Source organism: Monodelphis domestica, chromosome 1 (genome assembly GCF_027887165.1).
Source record: "Monodelphis domestica isolate mMonDom1 chromosome 1, mMonDom1.pri, whole genome shotgun sequence".
In the NCBI taxonomy this organism is placed as follows: Eukaryota; Metazoa; Chordata; class Mammalia; order Didelphimorphia; family Didelphidae; genus Monodelphis; species Monodelphis domestica.
In genome coordinates this window covers 696,517,932-696,545,236 of record NC_077227.1, presented here as the reverse complement: position 1 = coordinate 696,545,236, position 27,305 = coordinate 696,517,932, and the positions used below count along the sequence as shown (strand labels likewise).

Genomic DNA, 27,305 nt, shown 5'->3' with positions numbered 1-27,305 from the left:
AAATGGGCTTTTCTGTATCCTCAAAGGATGGTAGAAATCATTTAAAACCACTTTAGAGGGGACATCGAGGTGGTTCAGTGGATTGAGAGCCAGACCCAGAGTCAGGAGGTCCTGGGTTAAAAATTGGCCTCAGACAGCTGTGTGATCCTGGGTAAGTCACCTAACTCCTATTGCCTAGCCCTTACATGCTTCTGCCTTGGAATTAATACATAATATTAATTAATTAATTGAAGCTTAAGCAACTAGTGGGACCATTTCCACCAATGGCTAGAGAAGGGAGCTTCCTAGCGTCCCAGAGCTTCCATGTCCCATGCCAGGTACCCTTATTGGCCACCCAGGCCCTGTTGAAGCCATTTGCCCACCATCTCCTTTTCTGACTGTGACACAACTCCTCTTGGACACAGATGATTCCCCTCCCCCCCAAGAGGATAACCTCCCTGAAATCTTTCTTCTGTAATACTTTCTGCCCATCAACCTTTCTCCATTCCAGGGATTCTGCAGCCCTCACCAAGCCTCCTCTAAGACTCCCTCCCAGTACCTCTGTGCTCTCTGGAATGTCTGCTTCCTGGGAAACAAGCTGGCATCAGTCTTGAGGCTTCTCTATCATCTGACCCCTCCTTGACTTTTGCCTGGGCAATGCTGGGTCAGGGAGTTCAAATCCAGCCTTGGATACTTAACAAGCTATATGACCCTGAGCAAGGGACATGACCCATCCATTTCAGTTTCCCCAACTGTGAAATGAGGACAATAAGAGCACCTCCCTTCCAGGGTCTGAGTGAGAATTAAATGGAAATGGGGAAGCACACTGGCATGGTGGCAGGCACACAGTTGCTCCTTTCTTCCTGGTGACCGGCTGCCCTTTCCCTCCCACCCTGGACTTTCTAGTAGAAGAGTCAACAGAGCCCTTGCTCCTCCATTGCCACTTCCAGGCTCTCCTCTATGCCAACATGGCTCAGGATCTTTTGTCAAATGTAAAATGATGCTGGGCCCTCCTGCATGCCCAGCCCCAACCCCTACCTCCCCTCACTTTCCCCAGCTGTTTGTGATCCACAAACAAGAGATGAGATTCACAAACAAGAGGCTCTGTCTGTCCCATCCAGACCCTGGGCATTGCCACTGGCTGTTTCTGAGGCCTGGAATATTCTCCTTCCTCTCTGGCTTGCCTGGCATTTCTGGGTTTCCTTCATCTCAGTAAAAATGTCAGGCTGCAAGGAGTACCATCCCCAGGTCTCCTTCCTCTTAGTACCTAAGAAATGTTCTCATGTATCCTGCCAGCATTTTGTTTGTACCTAGTGATTTGCATGTTATCTCCCCCATCAGAAGGGGGCCTCTGGGGTTTTGCCTTTTCTTTGTCTCCCCAGCACTTAGCAGAGTGACTGGGAACATAGTAGTTTCTTTAAAAAAAAAAAAAGATCTCTACAAATGAATACAGGAGTGAAAGAACCAACAGGGAGACAGAGCTAAACAACTTTCAAGAAAAGAAAAACCCAAAAGGTGGGCAAAGAACATCTGGGGCATTGGAGTGAGAGGAGAGCAGAGCCAGCAAAAGGCTGTAGCAAGGAGGGAAGAGCAAGCCAAGAGCAAGCTACATCCCCATATCCCCATATCCCACATCTGCTCTCCAAGGTTTGGAACCTAAGTTCAATCCAACATCTAGACCCTGAGATCCTGCCTGGGCAAATAGCAATACAAACCAACCCATACCCCTTGAAATGTCTAACCTGTGGAGAAGTCCAGAGCCCTAGCCCAGGGAATTCTAGTCTAGGTTTGGGATAAGGACTTAGTTCACACCTTGGGGTAGGGCCTAAAGTACTAAGTACTGATCTTTTTGCTTAAAGTTTTTGCCTTAAAGTTCAGGGTGAACACCAAGACAGAACAATCAAGGGTGCCTGACTGGATCAAGTACACAGTGAGACCAAAAACTAGAACCTGGGGCTAGAATTTGACCAGCCCCTGCCCAGATCAAGATCAGAAGATCAGAGTGAGATCAAAAGTTTACACCTAAGCCTGAGGCAAGTCCTTAAGCCATCAGTATTTCAAGGGTCAATTGAATAAACAGGGGGAGGGGGCTCTCAGCCCTCAGACCATCACATCATCTATAATTAGATGGGGAAAATGAGCAAACAACAAAGAAAGCACCTAACTCTAAAGAATTTTTATGGAGACAAAGAGCAAGGTGCACACACAGGAGCAAGTGAAAACAATGGAAACACATGCAAAGTCCAAGAGAAAAATATGATTGGACACAGATTCTGGAAGAACTCAAAAAAAGACTTCACTAGGCTCCACCCCCATCCTCATCTAATCCAATCAAAAGCCTCCAGAGGATAGGGAAGCTCAAACCCCAACAAACCTCCACAGGAGACTACTCTGAAAGATCTCCTGTTAAAATTCCAAGAGGGGAGACTGACAGAAGCCCCCAAAGCCAAAAAATGAGAGGAGCAAGAGCAGAGACAAATACGGGGATTAAAGAAGGGGTGAATTTGAGTAAACAACAGAAAAAGAAGAAACTACAATAGACAGCTTCTACTCAGCAAACGGAACAGAGGGGAAGATATCAGCAAACAATAAATCAGAAATCCCAGCGAATTGGATACAGGGTGTGGAAGAACTCGAAACACAATTAAAAGAGGCTGAAGATAATTGGGGAAAAAACTTAAAAATTAAGATAAGTCATCTGGAAACAGAAGCACTTGAACTAAAACAAGAAAATAGTGCCTTGAAAGCCAAAATCAACAAGCTGGAAAATGAGGCAAAGGAGATGAAAGACAAGGTAAAGAGGATGAAAGACGACCTTCAAAGAAAATCAGACCAGAAGGAAAAGGATGACCAAAAAGCCAGGGATGAAATCCAGTCTTTAAGAACCAGAATACAACAACTGGAATTAAATGACCTCACAAGGCAGCAGGACACTATAAAACAAAACAAAAAGAATGAAAAAATTGAGGAAAATATGAAGCATCTCATTCACAAAACAGATGACTTAGAAAATCATTCGAGAAGAGACAATTTAAGAATCATTGGTCTACCAGAAGACCATGACAAAAGAAAAGGCCTGGACATAATACTACAGGAAATTATTCAGGAAAACTGCCCCGATATCCTAGAACAAGAGGGGAAAGTGGAGATTGAAAGAATCCACAGATCACCTCCTGTATTTAATCCCCAACTGACAACACAGTTATATAATATATAACAATGTTATAGCCAAATTCAAAAACTATCAGACCAAAGAAAAGATATTACAAGCTTTAAGAAGAAGCCATTCAGATACCACGGAAACACAGTGAGGATAACACAGGATCTGGCTGCATCCACACTGAAGGACCAAAAGGCATGGAATATGATAATTCTGGAAAGCAAGGGAACTAGGTCAACAACCAAGAATCAAATACCCATCAAAACTGACTATATTCTTACAGGGGAAAGTATGGTCATTCAACACAATAGAAGAATTCCAAGCATTCATAAAGAAAAGACCAGACCTGAACAGAAAATTTGATGTCCAAGCACAGAACTCAAGAGAATCATCAAAAGATAATTAGAAAAGAGGGGAAAAAGAAAAACAAAACAAAAACAAAAAATTTATAAAGAGACTCAATAAGTTAAAATGATATGTATCCCTATAAGAAAAAAGGTCATTGGTAACTCTTAAAAACTGTTGCTATCACTTGGGCAGCTAGAAGAATTACACTTAGAGGGAACAGTGACAAACTATATAGGATGAAAGGACAAGACATAAATAGGTATATAGATATATGCATGCATAAATACACATGTTTGTGTGTGTATGTATACACAACCAGAGCTTTAAAAAAAGAGGTTAATACTAAAAGAAATGGGAAAAGAAACAAATGGGGGTAAATTTATATGTCACAAAGAAGCTCATGGTGGGAGGGGGGAGAACATCGATACTCTGGAAGGGTAAAGAGGTTGGAGATAGGAAATACTCAACTCTTACGTGCTTTGAAACTGACCCAAAGAGGGAAGAACAATCCAATCCATTGAGGCAGCGAATAGATTTGAGCCCTATAGTGGAGTAGAAGGGTAAAAAACAGACTGGTGGGGAGGGAAGCAGTACAAGGGAGGGAGAGGGTGGGGGGGCAATTTTAAAAAGACTACAGGGGAAAATAAGGAGGGGAATAAGAAGGGAGGGGGTAGAAAGGGAAGTAAAATAAGGGTGGGAACTAGGGGGGATGATTATAAACAAACATTGGTGTAGAAGGAAATAGTGAAAGAAGAAAAGGCAGGACCAGGAGTAGAAATCAAAATGCTGGAAAATACACAGCTAGTAATCATAACTCTGAATGTGAATGGAATGAACTCACCCATAAAACATAAGCGAATAGCAGAGTGCATTAGAATCCCAAACCTTACCATATGCTGTCTGCAAGAAACACACATGAGGAAGGTAGATACACATAGGGTGAATGTAAGAGGATGGAGCCAAATCTATCGGGCATCAACTGATAAAAAGAAGGCAGGAGTCACAATCATAATATCTGACAAAGCCAAAGTAAAAATAAATCTAGTTAAAAGAGATAGGGAAGGTAATTCCATCCTGATAAAAGGCAGTATAGACAGTGAGGAAATAGCTGTACTCAATATGTATGCACCAAATGGCATAGCATTAAATTTCTAAAGGAGAAACTAGAGGAGCTCAAGGATGAAATAGATAGAAAAACTATACTAGTGGGAAACCTGAACCTTCCTCTATATGAACTAGATAAATCAAACTAAAAAATAAATAAGAAAGAGGTGAGAGAAGAGAATGAAATCTTAGAAAAAATTAGAGTTAGTGGACATGTGGAGAAAAATAAATAGGGACAAAGAGGAATACACCTTCTTTTCAGCAGCACATGGTACATTTACAAAAATTGACCATATATTAGGGCACAAAAACATTGCAAACAAGTGCAAAAGGGCAGAAATAATAAATGCAGCCTTCTCAGACCACAATGCAATGAAAATAATAATTAGTAAGGGTACATGGAGAGGCAAATCAAAAATTAATTGGAAATTAAACAATATGATTCTCCAAAACCAGTTAAAGAACACATCATAGAAACAATAACTTCATTGAAGAAAATGACAATGGTGAGACATCCTTTCAAAACCTATGGGATGCAGCCAAAGCAGTACTCAGGGGGAAATTTATATCCTTGAGTTCATATATTAACAAATTAAGAAGGGCAGATGTCAACAAATTGGGCATGCAAATTAAAAAACTAGAAAGTGAACAAATTAAAAATCCTCAGATGAAAACTAAATTAGAGATCCTAAAAATCAAAGGAGAAATCAATAAAATTGAAAGTCAAAGAACTATTGATTTATTAAATAAGACTAGAAGCTGGTACTTTGAAAAAACAAATAAAATAGACAAAGTACTAGTCAGTCTAATAAAAAAAAAACCAAATTGACAGTATCCAAGATGAAAAGGGAGACCTCACCTCTAATGAAGAGGAAATTAAGGCAATCATTAAAAACTACAATGCCCAATTATATGGCAATAAATATGGCAATCTAGGTGAAATGGATGAATACTTACAAAAATATAAATTGCCTAGACTAACAGAGGAAGAAATAAATTAGCTAAACAATCCTATATCAGAAAAAGAAATTGAACAAGCCATCAAAGAACTCCCTAAGAAAAAATCCCCAGGTCCAGATGGATTCACAAATGAATTCTATCAAACACTCAAAGAACAACTAATCCCAATATTATACAAACTATTTGACAGAATAAGCCAAGAAGGGGTTCTACCAAAATCTTTTTTATGATACAAACATGGTACTGATCCCAAAGCCAGGCAGGTTAAAAACAGAGAAAGAAAACTCTAGACCAATCTCCCTAATGAATATAGATGCAAAAATCTTAAATAGGATACTAGCAAAAAGACTCCAGCAAGTCATCACAAGGGTTCCCCTATGATCAGGTAGGATTCATACCAGGAATGCAAGGATGGTTCAATATTAGGAAAACCATCCACATAATTGACCATATTAACAAGCAAACCGACAAAAATCACATGATTATCTCAATAGATGCAGAAAAAGCCTTTGATAAAATATAACACCCATTTCTATTGAAAACACTAGAAAGTATAGGAATAGAAGGGCCTTTCCTAAAAATAATAAACAGTATATAACTAAAACCATCAGCAAACATCATCTGCAATGGGGATAAACTCGAAGCCTTCCCAATAAGATCAGGAATAAAACAAGGATGCCCATTATCACCTTTACTATTTAATATTGTACTAGAAACACTAGCAGTAGCAATTAGAGAAGAAAAAGATATTGAAGGTATTAAAATTGGCAATGAGGAGACCAAGCTGACACTCTTTGCAGATGATATGATGATTTACTTAAAGAATCCTAGAGAATCAACCAAAAAGCTAGTCGAAATAATCAACAACTTTAGCAAAGTTGCAGGATACAAAATAAACCCACATAAGTCATCAGCATTTCTATATATCTCCAACCCAGTTCAGCAGCAAAAATTAGAAAGAGAAATTCCATTTAAAGTCACCCAAGACAATATAAAATACTTAGGAATCCATCTGCCGAGACAAACACAGGAACTATATGAACACAACTACAAAACACTCTCCACACAATTAAAACTAGATCTAAACAATTGGAAAAACATTGATTGCTCATGGTTGGGATGAGCTAACATAATAAAAATGACAATCCTACCCAAACTTATGTATCTATTTAGTGCCATACCCATTGAACTTCCAAAAAACTTGTTTACTGAATTAGAGAAAACCATAACAAAGTTCATTTGGAAGAAGGATATCCAGGGAAATAATGAAAAAAAAATACAAAGGAAGGTGGCCTTGCAGTCCCAGATCTCAAACTATATTACAAAGCAGTGGTCATCAAAACAATTTGCTACTGGCTAAGAGACAGAAAGGAGGATCAGTGGAATAGACTTGGGGTAAATGACCTCAGCAAGACAGCCTATGACAAACCCAAAGACCCTAGCTTTTGGGACAAAAATCCACTATTTGATAAAAACTGCTGGGAAAATTGGAAGACAGTGTGGGAGAGATTAGGTTTGGATCAACACCTCACACTCTACACCAAGATAAACTCAGAATGGATGAATGACTTGAATATAAAGAAGGAAAGTATAAGTAAATTAGGTGAACACAGAATAGTATACATGTCAGACCTTTGGGAAGGGAAAGATTTTAAAACCAAGCAAGACTTGGAAAGAGTCACAAAATGTAAAATAAATAATTTTGACTACATCAAATTAAAAAGGTTTTGTACAAACAAAACCAATGTAACTAAAATTAGAAGGGAAGCAACAAATTGGGAAACAATCTTCATAACAAAAACCTCTGACAAAGGTCTAATTACTCAAATTTATAAAGAGTTAAGCCAGTTGTACAAAAAATCAAGCCATTCTCCAATTGAAAAATGGGCAAGGGACATGAATAGGCAGTTTTCAGCCAAAGAAATCAAAACTATTAATAAGCACATGAAAAAGTGTTCTAAATCTCTGATAATCAGAGAGATGCAAATAAAAACAACTCTGAAGTATCACTTCACACCTAGCAGATTGGCCAACATGACAGCAAAGGAAAGTAATGAATGCTGGAGGGTATATGGCAAAGTGGGGACACTAATTCATTGCTGGTGGAGTTGTGAATTGATCCAACCATTCTGGAGGGCAATTTGGAACTATGTCCAAAGGGCGATAAAAGACTGCCTGCCCTTTGATCCAGCCATAGCACTGCTGGGTTTGTACCCCAAAGAGATAATAAGGAAAAAGACTTGTACAAGAATATTCATAGCTGCGCTCTTTGTGGTGGTCAAAAATTGGAAAATGAGGGGATGCCCTTCAATTGGGGAATGGCTGAACAAATTATGGTATATGTTGGTGATGGAATACTATTGTGCTAAAAGGAATAATAAAGTGGAGGAATTCCATGGAGACTGGAACAACCTCCAGGAAGTGATGCTGAGTGAAAGGAGTAGAACCAGGAGAACATTGTACACAGAGACTGAGACACTGTGGTACAATCAAACATAATGGACTTCTCCATTAGTGGCAATGCAATGTCCCTGAACAATCTACAGGGATCTATGAGAAAAAAACACTATCCTCAAGCAGAGGACAAACTGTGGGAGTAAAAACACTAAGGAAAGGCAACTGCTTGACTACAGGGGTGGAGGGGATATGATTGAGGAGAGACTCTAAATGAACACCCTAATGCAAAAACCAATAACATGGAAATGAGTTCGGATCAAGGACACATGTGATACCCAGTGGAATCGCGTGTCAGCTAGGGGAGGGATGGCTGGAGGGGGAGGGGGAAGGAAAAGAAAATGATCTTTGTTTCCAATGAATAATGAATGAAAATGACCACATAAAATAATGTTTAAAACTACAAAAAAAAAGGGGGGGGGGGAAGACTTCAAAAAAGAATTAAAAGTGGCAGAGGAAAAGTGGTAAGGAAAAAAACTAAAACACCTTGCTTTATGTCTCAGAATCAATATTGTGTTTTGGTTCCAAGGCAGGAAGAGAGTTGTAAGGGCTTAGCAATAAGAATTAAGTGACTTGCCCAGGGTCACAAAGCTAGAAAAGATCTGAGGCAGGATTTGAGCCCAAGACCTCCCATCTCCAGGCCTGGTTCTCTATACACTGAGCTGCTTAGCCATCCCATGTACTATGTTCTTAAAAAATGTCTACTGAATTTCAGTATACAATAGCAGAGAGGGATTATAAAAAGAAAAACTGCAGTGTATTGTTGGTTATCTTTTCAGATCTAGGATGTCCAATTTTCCAAGATTGGAAACCACAGCTTTTACTTCTTATATCTAGCAGCCAGCCTTGCTCATGGGGTAGCTCAGGCAATGTGAGCAGCCAAGAACCAAAGGTGGGTGGATGGATGGATGGATGGATGGATGGACAGATGGACAGATGGATGGAAGGATGGATGGATGGATGGTACAGGGACTTTTTCTCTCAGGGACACAGAAGGTTTTCAGCGGAAAGGCAGCAGAATGACAAATTTTCCCTTAGGAAGAGCATGGACTCTGGAGTGAGATAGCTCCAACTCTGCCCCAAAACTCTCTTTGTGATATTGGTAAAGTTATTTAACCTCTCTGGGCTTATTTCCTCTATAAAACACCTTGGAATTGACCATCACACTATACAGAAAACCCCCACATACACCCCTTCTTGGCTTATCCATCTAGATCTAGATCTAGAAGTCTATCCATCTAGACAGCACAGTGGACAGAGCACTAGGCCTGGTCTAGGGAGGATCTAAGTTCAAATCTGACCTCAGACACTTCTTACCTATGTGACCTAGGCAAGTCATTTAACTCTGATTGCCTTACTACTCCCTGTCTTAGAATTGATATCAAGATAGAAGGTGTTAAAAAAAAAAAGAAGTCTATGTTCACAGGAAATAGATAGCTAATAAATACCTTTTTATTCATAGGCTTAGATAGCTGGTCTTAATTTTATACATGCCGAAACTGAGGCCCAGGGAGGCTGTGTTTTGACCACAGCCAGTCAGGCGGTAGACACCAGAGACAAGAGACTGAACCCAAATGCTTTGACATCAAAGCCAATACCTTTCCCACTGCACCTCACTAAATATGGTTTTGAAGACATAATATATATTGCCTTACAGCTATATGACCAAAGGAGTCAGGGAATTGGTTGAAGGAAAATCAATTCCCAAATCACTTTACTCCTATAGAAACTAAATGAACACAAGGATATTCAGAGCCGTCACTCTTACTACTACCATAAGTTATAATAGAATTTTTTAAATTGTATTTTTATTATGCAAAACACACTTCCATGTTGGTCATTACTGTAAGAGCACACTCGTATATCATCAACACTCCAAAATAAAACCATACATACACTGATGTAAAACACAGTACACTTTGATCTGCATCCATCTGACCTCAACAGTTCTATCTGGAGGTAGGTAGCATAGATTAGGATTCTTTATAGAGCTTTCTGAGTTTACAAAGTACTTTCTTTACAAGGTCAGATATAAATACCCCCATTTTACAGATGAGGAGATTATGACTTACAAGAGGGAAAATGGCTTGCCTGTAGTCACAGAGCTGAAGCCAGGACTCCCAGCTAGGTCTCATTAAATATCTCTTTTGAACAGAAAGCCTCATTGTTCTTTTTCCAGTGCCCTAGTCCCTACCCAGGAGGGATGTTCTAACCCCTATCCCCGTTGGAAGTCAAAACCTGCTATACCTGGAAGTCAGAAGGAAGGTGGACCAGGAAATTTTACTCCAATGTAATTCTCTCCTCGTGTCTCCAAGGTCTGAGTTCTGATCGAGAGAGAGGAGGAGGGCCAGAGAGTTAAGGAAGAGCAAGCCAGAGCCTGAGGAATGTTAGTCCAATGGCTGGAGACTGCCCATCAGAAATCAAGAGCAATCTCAGGACAGAGACTGCCAAGACTTGGGTTAGTTACACCCTAGGGTGGAGTGTATATTTGACCAGAAAAAGGAACTATGGTAATACCCAGGGGAAAGACAATGACCAGTGTTACCCTTGAATGGCACCAATCTGGAGCCAACAACCATGGTGTAAGGTAGAAAGAACAGGACAGCTAGCTCCTATCCCCACTTCTACCACTGACCATCAGAATTGACCTTGGACAGGCCAAGACTCAGTTTCCCTATCTGTAAAAGGAGGGGTTGGGGATACAGACTTAGAAGACTTCAGAGCATGGCTCTGTTTGCTCTTTACATGACTGCCTCAATAAGTCTCAATTTCTCCATATGTAAAACAGGGATATCAGATGATTCAATGATTCAAGGTTCTGTCCAACTTTTAATAACAGTCTATGGTACTTTGAAAGTAAGACAACAGAACCAGTCCACTCACCTGCCCCAACAAACCCTCTGCTCCCTTAAGAGTCAAAGCCTCCAGTTACAGTATGGGAAAGATACGAATTCCTGCTGGGTAGTGAGTGACTGCTCCTGGGTGCCACTAGCATCAAGACTATACAGTTGGCAGCATCAAAGAAACCAATAAGGCAGTTTTCATCCGCAAAGAGCTAGCAATGCTGCTGGTGAAATGAGATAAACCCACATGAAAAGATAACTAACAGCAACCCAAAACAGAGATAAATTCCCAGTGAGAGATGCTCTCCCTCACCCCCCACATCCAATTACTTGCTAGAGTTTGTCAATTCTGCCTCCACAGTCCTTATTGAATGTCCTCTCCACAGCCTCTCCCATCATATCAGCAAAGTTCCTGGGGCCTGGAGAGGCCCTGAGACCTAATGAAAAGACACTGAATATCCTGTCTCTGACAACCATCAGCACCTTGGGCCTCTCTGACAGGCCCTTTCTTCCCCCTTTGCCCCCTACAGTTCTGGAGCCCAGGAGGATGATCCAATAACCTCTGGCCACAGTTCCAGAAGCAGGTGTGTGGATCTCACTTCTCCCCACCCACATACCCTCCTTGGCCACTGCTCTCCCAATGGGTTTTCTCCCCCACTAGAAAGGTTTGCCTTTGCTTCTGTATTAAGTCAATATAAGCTTTTAAGCCAGATATTGGGCTAAATCCTATGGATACTGAGACAAACACTCCCTGCCCTAAAAGAGCTGACCATCTTTTTATTAGACCATCTAGTAATTATAATCTAATCCCAGGTATTTAGCACAAGGGTAGGAAGCTTTAGAACCCCCTCCCCCACTGAGACTCATAGCTACCACCTTAGTACAGGTCTGCATCTCCTCACCCGATCTATTTCAAAATCCTCCAAGAATTAGGTTTGTTGGACCTTGGTCCCTTTCCTACTCCATTTAATCTCTAACCAACTTGCAAAATAATATTTGTAAAGCACAAGTCTTGACCATATCAACCCTCTTTTCAATTAACTCCACAGGATCCCTAGTTTTCTCTGGGATGAAATATATACCCTGTCTGGCAGCTGAAGCTCTTTACCCCATGGACCTATCCAGCCTGTTTCCACATTGCTATCTTCCTTAGAGGCAGCCAGGTGGCTCAGTGGATAGAACAGTGGGCTTGGAATCAGGAAGACTCATCTTCCTGAATTCAAATTCAGCCTCAGACTGGATTTACTAGCTAGGTGGCCCTGGGCAAGTCACTTCATCCTGTTTGCCTCAGTTTCCTCATCTATAAAATGAACTGGAGAAGGAAATGGCAAACTACTCTAGGGTCTTTGCCAAGAAAATCCCCAATGGGATCACACAGAATGGGACACAACTAACCATCTCCCTTGTACTCTGTGCACTAACTTGCCTACCTTCCTTGCTATTCTTCACACATTCAATATGCCATCATCCTACTCCATACTTTTGCATTGGTCATGTGCCAGGCCTAAAGTGCTCTCCCTCCTCACCATTCCTTCAAAGTTGAGTTCAAGTTCAAGTTCTTTCCTGCCCTGCCTCCCTCATCCCTACCCCTTCTCCAAGGAGGATTTATTTGGGTGCCTTTTGTTGACGCCCACTCTAGAAAAGAAAGTAAGCTCTTGGAGGGCAGAAGCGTTCCACTTTTCTTTTTATGTGAGCCCCCTCCCCAACACAGTACTGTGAATCCTTGTAGACTGATAAACAATAGGACTTTAGAAGGAGGGGTTTTCTGATTGAGAAACCTTTTCGGAAGAGGTGGAATTTGAACTAAAGAAACAAAGCACCCTTTTGTCCAGGAGAGATGAAACTCCCCGCAGCCAGTGAGAGGCTCTGGGGCAGTTCTGACTCCAGATGGTGCTCCCCATTCCCAGCTTGCTGTACTCACGTTTGTCACCAATAAATTGGGCACCAGTGCTCTGAGAAGGCAGTGAGCCCACCCCCAAGGAGCAGGTGGGGATGGCCCAGAAGAGGGGAGCTGCAAGCAACTTTTACAGTTATCAAAACATCATAGTAACTGTGACTCACAAGATTTAAGAAGCCCTTAAATAAAACAAAGGAGGGAGACTATTTAAAGGTAACAAAAATGTCTTCTACCTGCCACCCACAGCTTAGAATATGCCCCTTTTTTTAAGAAAGGGACATCTTTTTTGGTTTCTCTCCTGCCCTAATTTTAGGTCTTCAGGGAATGGGTGAAAATAGGAACCGCATACAATTTACAAGTTATCTACCTGTCACTAAGTCAGGTGTTTCTGGCTAAGCTATACTCACAGTCAGGGTGGTATCAACCCACAACTCAACTTCCAGGCAGAGTAATTAAGAGCTCTAATCTAAAGCCTTTATTGTGGCAAATAGCTTCTGGCTCCTTCCCCAGGAGGCCTGAACTGTCAACAAGGAGCAGAACCTGACTGTTGATATGTGGTGCTAAAATGAAAACCCCTGGATGTAGAAGTCCAGGAGCCCCTGCCGTTAAAGTTAAAGTCCTGCTATGAATTTGCTGTGTAACCCTGACACATCATTCTTCCTTTCTGGGCCTCAGCACTCTAAAAGGGGAACCTGAACTAGCTGACTTATAAGGTTGCTTCCAGTTTATACAGGAGGTTTGAGTTGATTGGTTTCGCTGAACTGTTTGACTTTGCTCCAAGGAAAGGCTCACTGGGGGAGGTAAGGGGAAGGAGGAGCTAACAGGATATCCAGAAATAAGGCATGGAGAAAATTTCGAGAAAACCAAACCAAAGGATTCTGATTTCTCTTTTCCCTGATCTTTCCTCAATAAGATGGCTAAAAATGGATATTCCTCCAGGAAATAAAGATACAAATGACCTCAAGGAAATATTCAAATAGGCTGTTCCCAGAACAGTGTTTGGGCTGAATTTTCTACTAGTTCCAAGTTCTGCCTATGTCCACAGGAATGCCCAACGTCCTTGTTCATTGTTTTTATACTGAAGAATGGATAAACACGCAAAGAGACAATGAATTGGGTCCAGAACTGAACTGGAGATTAGGGGGAGGCCGAGGCTGGGCTACCTCAGATAGTTACTGAGTTTTGTTTTTTTATGACTCACAGCTTCTCCCTGAACTTCCACTATCACTTTGAGTCATGATAAACAATCTTGAAACTGAGCAATGGAGAATTAAATGGCAGGAGTGGGCAGGTTACTGTTGTTCACTTATGTCCGGCTCTTCATAACCTCATTGTGGGGTTTTCTTAGCACAGATAATGGAGTAGTTTGTCATTTCCCTCTCCAGCTCATTTTACAGATGAGGGAACTGAGGCAAGTAGGGTTAAGTGATTTGTCCAGGGTCACATAGCTAGTACATTTCCAAGGCTGGATGTGAACTCAAGTCTTTTTGATTCCTAGGCCTGGGCTCTATCCACTGTACCAGCTATTCTATGAACAGACTATAAATTATTAAAAATGAAAACTTACAAAGTGGAATCAAGGTGGCAAGTCCCCCAGCAAAGGATCAGGGGTGGCTGGGATCCTCTGTAAGACAAAGAAAAGCAAGCCCCCTCACCCCAAGGCACTGGGCAAGGGGATCCCATGTAGGGGCTCACTGGGAAAACAGGAACCCCAAGGCATGGTCCTACCTCGATGATCGGAATCACATCTACAGCCAGGGAGAAAGTCCTAGGTTCATTTTCACGTTTCTAACCACCCTCCTTATAAAGGACGAGCACCCAGCAAGTCAGTCAGCCCATGACAATGCAGGGTCAGGCTTAAGCTCCAGGTCATACCAGCTTTTGCTCCAGGGTCTCTCTTTGTAAAGAAGGCCCACAAGAGAAATGTCCCACTCTTGGCCAAGCCCCTGCCAAGAAGCAGAGAACTATGGGTGTCAGCCTTTTTCAGTGTGTTGGTTAGTTTTGCTAAATTTTATTTCTCTTTTTTATTCTTTGCTATAAAAACACGAGGGTTCTCTGGGAGCGGGGAGAGGGATATATAAGGAAATAAATGTAGGCAATGTAAAAACAAAAGACATCAATGAATTTCTTTTAAGCCTACATATAGGTCACAGGAGTCCATCAGTAACTAACCAAGCCTGTTATTTCACAGGATAAGGAGGCTTCTCACCCATAGCTCACCTCTCCTTTCGAGGCTCAGCAGTCTTTTCCCAGTGTCAAGGGGAGAAGGATAAATAAGATGGGTATGATGGCCTCCAGCATCTCTCTGTCCCCCTCTCTCAGGACTGGGCCAGCACCTCTCCCTGAGAACAAGTCCCAGGAATAGACCCCAATCACAGATCCCAGCCCCACACCAGGGAGGAGATGGAAGCGATAAGCCTAACTCGCTACCTAAAACAAGCACCACCACTCACAACCCCAGCCTTCTCCGGCAGTTCCCTTTCCAGGGATCACTTACACTCAAGTCCTAGTGACTGATGACTCACACTTCGGGGATAGAGCTGAAGCTGCACTCAGTGTGAAATGTATAAAGTGCTCCAGGCATTAGGAGTCAGGGGCCACGTAAGCCCCCAAAGCCAAGCAAATAGGCTGAGCCACAGCTAATGCCTCGTTCTCAGAGCGGCATTATCAAGGCTGAACAGGAGTAGCACTCCGCAAGCTCAAGACAAAAAGCAGATTTCTCACTGAGACACCAGAGCACCAATTGCATAGAGGGACTTGTTAAGAGCAGGAAGGAAGATTTCTCCATTCTCTGCCCTGCCTAAAAGGAAGGCCTTCTGACAGTTTGTTCATCCTGGGTCTGCTACTGCTGCTCCATTTTAACAGCCCACACTAGGATTCAAGATCCTTGTGTCTCAGAGACGCGCAGGACTTAAGGCAGAGATGGTGGGTAGGGCAATGCCATAGAGAGTGCTCTGGTTTGGCCCTTAGATTTTGGATTTTTTTTTAAACCTTTACCTTCTGTCTTAGAATCATTACTATGTGTTGGTTCTAAGGCAGAAGAGTGGTAAGAGCTAGGCATTGGGAGTTAAGGGACTTGCCCAGGGTCACATAGCTACGAAGTGTCTGAGGCCAGATTTGAACCCAGGACTTCCCAACTCCAGGCCTGGCTCTTAATCCTCTCAGACACCTAGCTGCCTCCTAGATTTGGGATCTTGTTAGAATTCTGGCTCTTCAACATATCACCCAATGTGCCTGGGTGATTTAACAATGTGGGTCTTAGTTTTTGTATGTCAAGGGAGGTTAACTAAATGGTCTCTAAAGTCCCTTCTAGTTCCAACCATTATGAAAATGCAATTCTTTCTCTTTCCCTGCTGGCCACAGGCTCACTGACCGGTGTCCTCCACACCACCATGGAGTCATTTTGGCCAAGTACCCTGCGATCCTGTCCCAGGGAACCCACCTCAAACAAGTTATCTCTGATGGAAAGCCCAGTTTCAGGCAGAGGCACCACACATGGCCCGGCTTTGTCACTAGCAAACTAACAGAAGCGTCATTATCCAGGGAGAAAGGCTACTCACCAACTCTGAGGCAAAGGCCCCATGAGGGCCCAAAAGTGGAAAAGAGAACTACGGTCCCCAATAAAGGGAAGGGCAAGGAAGGGAGGGAAGTTGGGAGGGAGGGGTACTGCCCTTCCTCCCACTGTAAACATCCTCTGGTCACCAGTATGACCCCTTCCCTTCCCTTCTACTCTCCCTGGCCCTGGCTCCAAAGGTCAGAGCGGTGAGTCCCAGCATTCGCCCCTTGTAATATACTTGAAGGGACCAAGGCACAGGTCACAGGATGGCTAGAAAAAAACTCTGGCTTTCTCCCTCTGGCCCTCAAGGGTCAAAGAACAGACAAGTCATGAGGGCGATGAAGAAACTAATGCATAAAACAACCCTCAGGCCCTGGAGGAACTGGTCACAGCCTCCCCACACACATTCTTATTTTTACAGATGAGAAAAGTGAGGCCCAGATGGCTACAGTCCCAGGGAATGGAAATTGAACACAGGTCCAAACTTTAAATCCATAGCAGTTTCCACCCTATTATGGGGAGTAAAAAAGGGAAGGGACAATAAAAGGACAAAGGAAAGGTTGTAAAGAGTGTGGAGGGAGGAAGTCAGGAGAAGGAGGGAGGCTCACAAAGAGGGCGTAGAGGCAGTGGTGAGGGAGGGGTGATGTCCAAGGTCCCTTCCTGGCCTAAATTAATGGCTTATGAAGGCTGTGGAATGTCTCTCTCCCTGCAGACAGGAGAGCTGAGCTCTCTGAGCTTGATTAAAGGAGAGTGGACTGGAGCGGGAAGAGTGGGAAGTGGGCATCTGGAGGGTGGCAGAAACAAGAGGGGGTCCCAAAGGGGCAATAAAAGGAGAGGTGCACTTGTTTTAGTAAACAGGGCAGGAACCATCGATGACTGAGTCACAGCTTGAGTGAATGTGGGAGCCCAACAATGGGAAAGGAGCAATATTAAGCAGTGAGATATTCCAGTGATGTGGGAGGCAGGTGTTTTTATTATTCCCATTTTACAAATGAGCAAACTGAGGTTAAATGACTCACTCTGGGTCATACAGCTAGGTAGTGGTCCAAGACTGTCTTGGAAGCTTACCAGCTGTGCCAAGTTCCTTACTCTCAATTAGCCTTAATTTCTTTATCTGTAAAATGGGGGAAACAAAGTACCTATTCCACTGGCTGGTGAATGAGATAAGAAGTCAAGTGCTAGCTTCACAAAGTTAGCTGTTCCTATAATGAGAAAAGGAGCTCAGGGGTGAGTAGGGGATAGGTTAGATGGGGAAACCAGGGCAAGAAAGACTGGGAGATGTGGGAGGAAGCAAGGAGGAGGGGGAAGACAAGAAGTCTTGAGGTGATCAGTGGGAAAGGGGGTGATAGGAAACATTCCCCCTCACAGTAGGGAGCTGAGAGAAAGGAGAGGGATGAGGAGGAGAGAAGGAGATTCTTGGGGATGAGCACGGGATGGCTCCCAAGGTAAGGGAGGGATGGCATTAAGTATTCATGTGTCTGGGCTCCGTGGGAGGGTGAGCACAGGGAGTTGGGGAGAGGGAAAAAGCCTTGGGTGGAAAACCCAGGGAAGGGGGGAGGTGACATAAAGTAGTCGGTATCCCCCCCTGGGCTCTGGGATGGAAGGAGCCCCTGGGTGGGTGGTAAAGTGGAGGAGAAAGAGGGAGAGCAGAGAGGCTGGAGGAGAGTGGCTGAAGTGGGGGGAGGGGAGAATCAGAGCCAAGAAAGGATGACGGCAGGGGACCCCAAGTGGGGAAGAGAAAGGAGAGGGCATGGGGAAAAGATGGGGTGGAAGGGGGAAAAAAGGACCAGAGGAAGGGGGGCGGGCCTTGAGCGGGGAGGGTTTAAAGAAGGAGAATAGGGAGAAGGGGGTGCGTGGGAACAAGGGGAACCCTCAGAAGGGCAGGTTAAGAGGGAAACATGGGAATGAAGTGGGGGTGCGTAGGAAGGAGGGAGACCTGGGAAAGAAAGAAGGCCCCGAGCGGAGAGGGTTAAGGATGGGGCATGGAAAGGGTGTATGGGTGCATGGGGAGAAGGAGGTGCACAGGGAGGGGGTATCTGCGTGAGGAGGGATAAGAAGGGGGTACACAGGGAGGAGGAAGCTCCTGATTGGAGAGATGAGGGGGGATGGTAGAGAGGATAGAGGTACACTCGGAGTAGGGGGCGCAGAGGACAGCGGGCAAAGGTAGTTCCCTGAGCCTCCAGGACTCCCCCTCCCCGCCTTACCGATCACCACGGGGGGCCTCCTCGGGGCTGGGGGCTGCGGAGGCGGCACCTGGGCCAAGCCCGACGCTGGCGGTAGCAACAGCAGAAACAGCGGCAGGACCAGGGACAGCCCGGGGCCGAGGCCGAGGCCGAAGGGGCTGCCAGGCGGCGGCAGGGGGGTCATGGCGGGCGCGCGGGGACGGGCAGCTCGGCTGGGTTCCTTCCACCTAGGGCTCTAGGCCCCTCACTTAGCTTCGGCCGCTCCAGCGGGACCCCCGGCCTCGGCCCCGCGTCGAGCTTAACCCCACCGCCAGCCACCACGCAGCCAATCAGCGTCCACGAACACACCCCCGAGCCCGCCCCTGGAGGCGGGAGGGGGAGCAGGCGGATCGCGTCGAATGCCGAAAGCACTGATGGATCCTTGGTTCCTTGTGACTCCCAAACCCCTAACGCCAGAGTCCAAGGGGCTACCCCGGCCCTTACTCATCCCTGGCCTGCGAAGGGACTCTGGAATCGAGAGACCGTGCTGTCATGGAACGATCACCACCGGATTTATGCTTTGATACTTATTCTTTAGGACATTTTACAGCGTGTGCAATTTTAACTTTGTTTAGCTGAAAAATGCATTAAGACTTTGGGGACACTCCACATAATAGAACGTTTCAGGGAATTTGTGCGTGAGACTTGAAGTGACCTTCGCAGTTTTCTCCACGTTTCCTTGGGTACTTGACATAGTCAGTCAATAAACATTTACCCAGCCCCCACTTTGCTTAGGCACTGTGGATCCCTGCAAGTGCTCATTGACTTCGAAAACCATAAATTAACTTTATCTCTACGGAGTTGCATTTTTTAACATTTTTTTTTCAGCATTGCCCACTTACATTTTAGTCAGGTTCTAGGACACTACGTGGCTTGCAGTGAGTTTGACCCCTCCTGAGGGATATTTAAAAAAAAAAACGCAAAAGACAGACCTTACATTGCCAGAGACAATTAGGTACAAACAAGCTTTATACAGAATTAATAGTAAATAATTGGCAAAGGGAAGGCACTAGAAGTAGGAGAGCTTGGGAAAGACTTTCTATAAAAAGTGGATTTAAAGGAAGCCGGGAGAGTTGCTGTTCTTAAAGTCAGGAAGACTTGTATTCAAGTCTTTTCTATATGAATCAGGCAAGTCTTGAAATCTGAGGCAATCTTCTACAGGTTGCAGAATAAATTGCTAGTCTGTTTTGATAGAGGGAGTTCCCTATCCTGACGAAATCATAGGACTTAACAAAATTATAAAAAGTGGCATTTCTACAAGATCTAAGTTTGCAACATAATTTCAAGCCACATCACTCTGGACCTCAGTTTCCTTATCTGTAAAATGAAAAATGAGAGTAGTCCTAAATGACCTCTATATCTGTTTATCTATAAAATCTATAATCTTATGAACCCTGATGACAGATAAATAAGAAAAGATCTGAGCTGGGGACAAAAATTCCAAATTCCCTGCATCAACTTGGAAAAACACAGAACCACTAAAGTAAAATCATAAAAAGCAAATCTTTAATCAAGATAAGGAACAAGTCCTTAATAATCCAATGCCACACAGAGCCAAAGCTCTGGAGCTCTGGGGACAGAGTCTCTGGGAGAACACACCGCCAAAGATAATTCTCCAAAGAATAATAGAACATAGGGGTTTTATATACCTTTAGGGGAACTAAGGACAGAAAACATAACACTGAGCGGTTACAAGCATACTTGGGAAAGAGGATGGGGTATCAGGGAGTGTCCTAAACTACAATGAATACAAAGGGATGGTTCCAGCCAGGGATTGAGCTATCTGATACAATGGGAGAAACTTTTTTTTAAAAAACTCTTACCTTCCATCTTGGAATCAATAGTGTGTATTGGTTCCAAGGCAAAAGAGCAGTAAGGACTTGGCAATGGGGGTTAAGTGACTTGCCCAAGGTCACACAGCTAGGAAGTATCTGAAGCCAAATTTGAACCCAGGACCTCCCCTCTCTGGGCCTGACTCTCAATCCACTGAGTCACCTAACTGCCCCCACAAATGGGAGAAACTTCTAATACAAAAAGTATAAAAATAAAAAAGTAAAATAAAATTTGATTCTATCTACTAATTCCACCTAAACTGGGATCATTAAGTACTTCAAGGTTTATTGTTTAGTCAGAGACTAGGTCAGTCTGGGTCTTCTCTTAAAGCAATTTCCCAAGGGACAGGGGCAAACTTGGGGTTTCCAGAAATAAAGTTGACACTTGGATGCCTCTGAATCTCAATTTCCCTTTTGTATCATGTAGAAAAATAATAGCATTGGTATCTGGTCCTATTTGTTTTGAGAAAGTGAAAGAAATACTGACTATAATCATTAGTTTGGATTTGCTCAAGCCTCCATTTTTCCAGGGTTTTCTGATATAAGACAATAATTCTTAGTGACCATAAACTACGCTTGATAAACAGGGACCTACCAACTGTATCCTGCCTTAATTGAACCAATTGGACCTGGACTAGTCGTAGTCTCGGTAACTGAGGATGAAGATTGTCTTTGTGCATTTTCATCTATGATAGATGAGTGTGCACAAAGACACTTGTGCATGAAAGAGATTTAAGTGGAAAAGTCGTTGCACAGAGACAGTCCCACTCTCTCAGCTTTGGAAGCCTGGGTCCATTGGCACGAAAACTCGTTACAGCTGGAGATTTCCTCAGCTGCATTGGATGGCCGTGTTGTCTTTTGTGCTCCAACACGCCCTGAGCACTCCACAGTGCTTTGGGGGGAGGAGGAAAAGGGAAGAGAAAGACACCAAACTGCTAAGATTATAAGGCTTTGTGTAGAAAAGGATAGTTGAAAAACGTTTTGAAGAAATCAAAGGATTTTAAGAAGCAAAGGTAAATTGGAATGGGTTACTTCAGAAGTAATGAGTTCCTTTGAATTTAGAGTTTTTAAAAAGATATTCAATGATGTATTGGAGATATGGAGATGGAATCCATGATTGGAGAAGGGATTGGATGTCATTGCTTTTGACTCAAAATTTTGGAATTCCTGCACAATCACTGTAGTCTTAGGATACTTGGTTTCCTGCTGATTTTAATGATATTTAAAATCAGAGCTGCTCTTTGGCCTTTAGCCAAGCATCAAGAAACATTTACAATTGACTAGCACATGAAATCATAGAATTATAGGTCAAGATCTGGAAAGGACTGAGAGTTCATCTATTCCAAACTACTCAATTTACAGAGGCAGGCACTGAAGTCCATGGAGTTTAGATGAGTTTCCCAAGATCCCACATGTGATTTGATCTCCAATCTTTTGAATTTAGTTAATGCTCTTTGCCTTGCAAAGATTGATGCATGGGGTTTTCTCACAATTACGCATGTCAAGCAACCCATATGTCTTATCTGAAAGTTGACTCCATATTGGCCAATCAGGTGACTTCTATATTCCTTTGATTGTTAACAGAAATGAGCAGGGTAAGATACGTATTATGCCCCCAATAAATCTAGTTCTTCCCTCTCTGAACTGATTCCAAAGAGAGTAAGGTTTAAGTATTACCTGTCACCACCCTCAATCTCCCTTTCTTGTAATAGTATTCTTCCCCCCCAGCACCTCTTTATGTGGTATAATTTATCCCCACTGTACTTCTTCCTTTGCATTTCTCTTAGTACAGTCATTTTTTCCCCTAATTTTTTTAGATATCCTAAACAGCTTAATACAACACTCTCTGCCTATGTATATTTATTCTATCTACTATGATAATGCAATTTTTAAGAATTCCAGATATCATTTTTTCCTTGTAGAAGTATAATCAATTTGACCTTATTGAAGCCCTTAAAATCTTTTCTCTCTCTTATTTGCTTTTTTGTGGCTCCCTTGAATTTTATATTTGGACATCAAATTTTCAATTTAATTCTCGTCTTTTCTTCAGAAATGCTTGAAAATCTTCTATTTTATTAAAAGCCCATACTTTTCTCTGAAAGTATATAGTCAGTTTTGAGGGGTAGATGATTCTTGGTTGTAGATTCAGTTCTCTTGCCTTCCAGAAAATCATATGTCAAGCCTTGTAGTCTGTCAGTGTGGAGGCTGCCAGATCCTGTGTAATCCTGACTGAGGATCCATGTTATCTGAATTTTTTCTTTCTGGCTGCCTGCAGTATTTTCTCTTTAGCCTGGAAGCTCTTGAATTTGGCTATAACATTCCTGGAAGTTATCATTTGAGGATTTAATATAGGGGGTTATCTTTGATTTTTTCAATGTCTATTTGGCCCTCTTGTTCAAGAATATCAGGGCAGTTTTCTTGGATAATTTCTTGTAGTATGATGTCTAGGATTTTTTTTTGGTCATGGCTTTCAGGAAGTCCAATAATTCTCAAATTAGCTCTCCTGGATCTATTTTCCAGGTCAGTTGTTTTTTTCAATAAGCAATTTCATGTTTCCTTACATTTTTTTCATTCTTTTTATTTTGTTTTATTATTTCTTGATGTCTCATGAAATCATCAGCTTCTACTTGCCCAATAAGATATGACTGATTTTCATCCATGATCTTTTGAATCTCCTTTTCAATTTGCCTGCAGGGTTAAGTGTAGGCAGTAAGGGTTTAGTGTAGGCAGTCCCCTAAAATTAGGCAATTGGCATGGTCCTGGCTCTTCCTCTGGCAGGGTAAGTAGGTAGGAGGGGTAATCAGCCTGTGCTTTTCCTTGTGCAGTTTTGCCCCCTTATAACATGGAAATCCCCTCTCACTGCCTACCTTTCATGCTGTATCCAGTGGAAGAGCCCCTTTGCTAGTCCTACTTTAACTTCTGTCCTTTTGAGATGCTTTGTAATGATCAATTTGGAGGGAAATTCAGCAGCTCCAAGATTTTCCTATGACTATGCTGTCATCTTAGCTCTGCCTGGCTATCTCTCATGAAAGGAATGCTCTTCTTCCTCATCATCATCTCCTGGCTTCCTTTAACTTCCAAATAAAATTCTATCTTCCACAGAAAGCCTTTCCCAAACTTTCTTAATTCTTGTGCCTTCCTTCTCTCAATTATATCCTATTTATCCCATATATAACTTATTTGCACATACTGGTTTGCTTGCTGTCTCCTCCATAAATTGTGGACTCTCTGAGAACAGAGACTGTCTTGCTTCTTTTTGATTTTCCAATTCCCAGTGCCTAGCACATGGTAAGTACTTAAGTGTTTACTGGCTGACCTTATGGATTAAAAAAAAGTACCATGTGCCAATTAAAGCAGCACAGATTTTGGAGATTTTCTAGTATTTATTGGGGGATAAAGGGTATCTTCGCAGCAAATTTCTCCTATAAAGGCCTCATTTCCAAAATAAACAGGGAGCACAGGAAGGAGATAGAGTGGCAGAGGAGCAGGAAACAATACAGGGAGATCTCTGCCAAAAAGTCCTCCAATAAGTTCTAGAACATGCACCAGACCTAGACTGAGAATAATCCTAAGAACCTTTCCTGATAAGACAATCAGATCATTATTTCACTAGAAAAGGCTCCAGAGATTTCCAAGTAACTGTTATTAGTCTATCTCTTAAAGACCCCAAATGTCACTCCTAAGAGTTACTGACAAGAATCTGCTATTCTACCTTGTCCCTCAAGTAATAATCTTGTTTTTTTCTTTTTTCTCTTTATCTTTCAAACAATAAACCTGGCTAATTTTTGTAATGTTCTTCTCTCCTTGGGTAAGGGGGTCCCCCATGCAGAGAAGAATATATTAAAATACCCTTTACTTCTTCCTCAATTTCTAGCATCTTTCTCTCAAATTCGACTCCAAATGGGGTTGGCATGGGCATTGTACCCCAAAAACTATAGAAGTATTTCAGGCAAACTATAAGCAGGGAAATTCCTTTGCTCCCTTCTGTCCTTGTGACTCCTAACCCAAAACATCTGATGTCCTTTAGATTTGAGATGGACCTCCAGGCTATGCCCTGATACCATCAGGTTGTAACTAAGACATCTACCTGTCATATCCCCTAAACTATGAGGGTCACCCCCTATGGATTCAGGCAGACCTGGTCAGATGATCATATCCCCACCCTGCCCATGCCTAAGTGCACATCACTCTTAAAGTCATATCTTCAGCTGTTATAAAGAGTATAAAGACCCCAGATACCATGTCATCTGGGAGAACAGCATTCCATCCATGCTATGCCCCTCTAAAAAGTAGTCTTCCACCTATGCTGTCCTCCTGGCCAGATTCAACATTACCTTCTAGATTAATACATTTCTCTTTTTATTTTTAAGCTAAGGTTTAGAGTCTTGCATCCTTGCAAAAGGTGCCCTTCCCAAACCCCAGGGGTTCACTTCAAGCCCCCCACAACAGGGTCAGACACTTGGGAAAGTAGTGGGTTGACAGTATCTAAGAGAAAATATTGGGAGTGGGCACTGAGACAGAAAACATGGAGGCAAGAGTCATTCTAGAATACTGTGGAAACCAGGAGGTGGAGACACCAAGAAAGGTCATTGAATCAGTCTATATTTAGCAGTAAGATGTTACAATCTTTTATTTACAATAATTTCATCATCCCAAACTACTTATGATTTCCAGCCCACAGATTCCCAGTCCAAGTCTATATCCAGAGAGACTGGGGAACTTGTGATCAGAGATTCAAGGAACCTCAGTTTCTTGATCTGTAAAAGGAAGGGGGATTGCAATGATCCAAGATATTTCTGAAGGACATGATAAAAAAAAAATGCTATCCATCTCCAGAGAAAGAATTATTGGAGCTGGAATGCAGACCAAAGCATATTATTTTTCACTATAGTTTATTTGTGTTTTTCTTTTGGAGTTGTGGTTTTATATGTGTATTCTCACCAATATGGTAATATGCTTTGCAAGCTTATGCATGTATAACCCAGATCAAATTGCTTACCATCTCTGGGAAGGGGAAAAGAAAGGAGAGTTGGAGATAATTTGCATCTTATAATTTCAGGAAATGTATGTTGAAAATATTACATGTTATTGAGAAAATAAAAAATACATATTTTTTAAATGAAGAGGGTTTTGTTAGGTGATTCCTCAAAATCCCTTCCAGATCTGAAGTTCTGTGTTCCAAAATCTCTTCTAGTATATATTCTACTTTCCACCTCCACCTTTCTCTGGTTTTTATAGTCAGTTTGAGAGGGAGAAGAAAGTTGCCATCTGTCTTAGGAAATGAAGGTGTCAATTGGGTTTCTTTGGGAGCCCCAAATTTGCCCCTGTCCCATGAGAACTCACTAGAGGGAAGTCCCAAACTCACTCATTTTAAACTGAACAATAGACCTTAAAGTATTTGATGATCCCAGCTTAGGTGGAGCTAGTAGATCTTTTTTTTTTTTTAATTTTGGATCATATAACTTGAGAAAACTTTTTTTAATTGAAAAAAATTTTAATTAATTAATTTAGAATATTTTTCCATGGTTACATGATTCATGTTCTTTTCCTCAATTCCCCTGGGTTTTAAATGTGTCCTTGATCAAGAACTATTTCCATATTATTGATAATAGCAGTAGATTGATCGTTTAGGGGCTAGTAGATCTAATCAAATGTTAAGTATCCTTTTAATCCTAGAAGTCTCCCCCATTGTATCAGAGATCCATTCCCAAGACCATCACCTATACAGGAACCATCCTTTTAGTTTTCAATGTAGTCGACCACTCCCTGATACCCCAGCCTTTGGCCATAGCTTCTTTCCCAAGCCTGCTTACAACCTGTCAGTGTAAGTTTGACATCCTGAGTTCCCCAAAAAGTATATAAGATCCCCAAATTCTATTATTCTTTGTAGAATCTTCTATCTGTTGATCCTCCCAGAAATACTGTCCCCAGAGCCCCCGGGTTTTGATTCTGTGTAGTATCTGGTGTTTGGCTCTGGGTAGTGGCTAATTATTATGAACCTATCTCTTTCCTGATTAAAGACTTGGTTTTTATGACTACGTTGGTAGTTCTGTGTTTTTCCAAGTTGAAAAAGGGGAACAGGTGGGAGAACTATTGTGAGGAGTTAGTATTGGAGGAGAGAGGAAGGAGATATGGAGGAAAGGGGGAGATGCACAGTACGATATGCTGTTATACTGCTAGGGCTCTTCTCCCACCACCAATGGAGGGGATGAGAAGAGGGATGAAAAACGAAGCTTTGACCCGAAGAATTTATGATCAAACAAGAGATAAAGAACAAGATGTAAAATGAATAATTTTGATTGTATTAAATAAAAAAGATTTTGTACAAACAAAATCAATGCAATCAAGTTTAGAAGGGAAACAACAAACTGGGGGGAAATTTTGATAACAAATTTCTCTGATAAAGGTCTCATTTCTCAAATATATAAAGAACTAAGTCAAATTTATAAGAATCCAAGTCATTTCACCAACTGATATATGACCAAAGGATATGAATAGGCAGTTTTCAGATGAAGAAATCAAATCCAACAACGATCATATGAAAAAAATGTTCTAAATCACTCTTGATTAGAGAAATGCAAATTAAAACAACTCTGAAATACCACCTCACACCTATCAGATTGGCCAATATTACAATAAAGGAAAATGATTAATGTTGGAGGGGATATTGCAAAATTGGGACACTAATTCATTACTGGTAGAGTTGTGAACTTATCCAACCATTCTGGAAGGCAATTTGGAACTATGCCCAAAGGGCTATAAAACAATGCCTAGCCTTTGATCCAGTAATACCACTACTAGGTGTGTATCCCAAAGAGATTTTTTAAAATGGGACAGGATCTGTTTGTACAAAATATTTAAAGCTGCTCTCTTTGTGGTGGCAAAGAATTGGAAACTATAGATATGTTCCTCTATTAGGGAATGGCTGAACAAATTGTGGCATATGATGG

The 27,305-nt window shown here is 42.2% G+C and overlaps 1 protein-coding gene across 2 annotated transcripts in view; it reads right to left on the bottom strand.

Annotated features, from left to right (window-relative positions):
* PLA2G15 (phospholipase A2 group XV) overlaps window positions 1-18,824 on the bottom strand; it is a 40,628-nt gene extending 21,804 nt beyond the window's left edge. Inside the window, exon 1 of one of the 2 annotated variants that reach the window (XM_001374230.5) lies at window positions 18,506-18,824. In XM_001374230.5, coding sequence (XP_001374267.2) covers window positions 18,506-18,668 — 163 coding nt within the window. In that variant the 5' untranslated portion in view covers window positions 18,669-18,824. The remainder of the gene's footprint in view (window positions 1-18,505) is intronic. The other variant, XM_007477227.3, reaches the window with a different exon arrangement.
* Window positions 18,825-27,305: the final 8,481 nt, after the last annotated feature.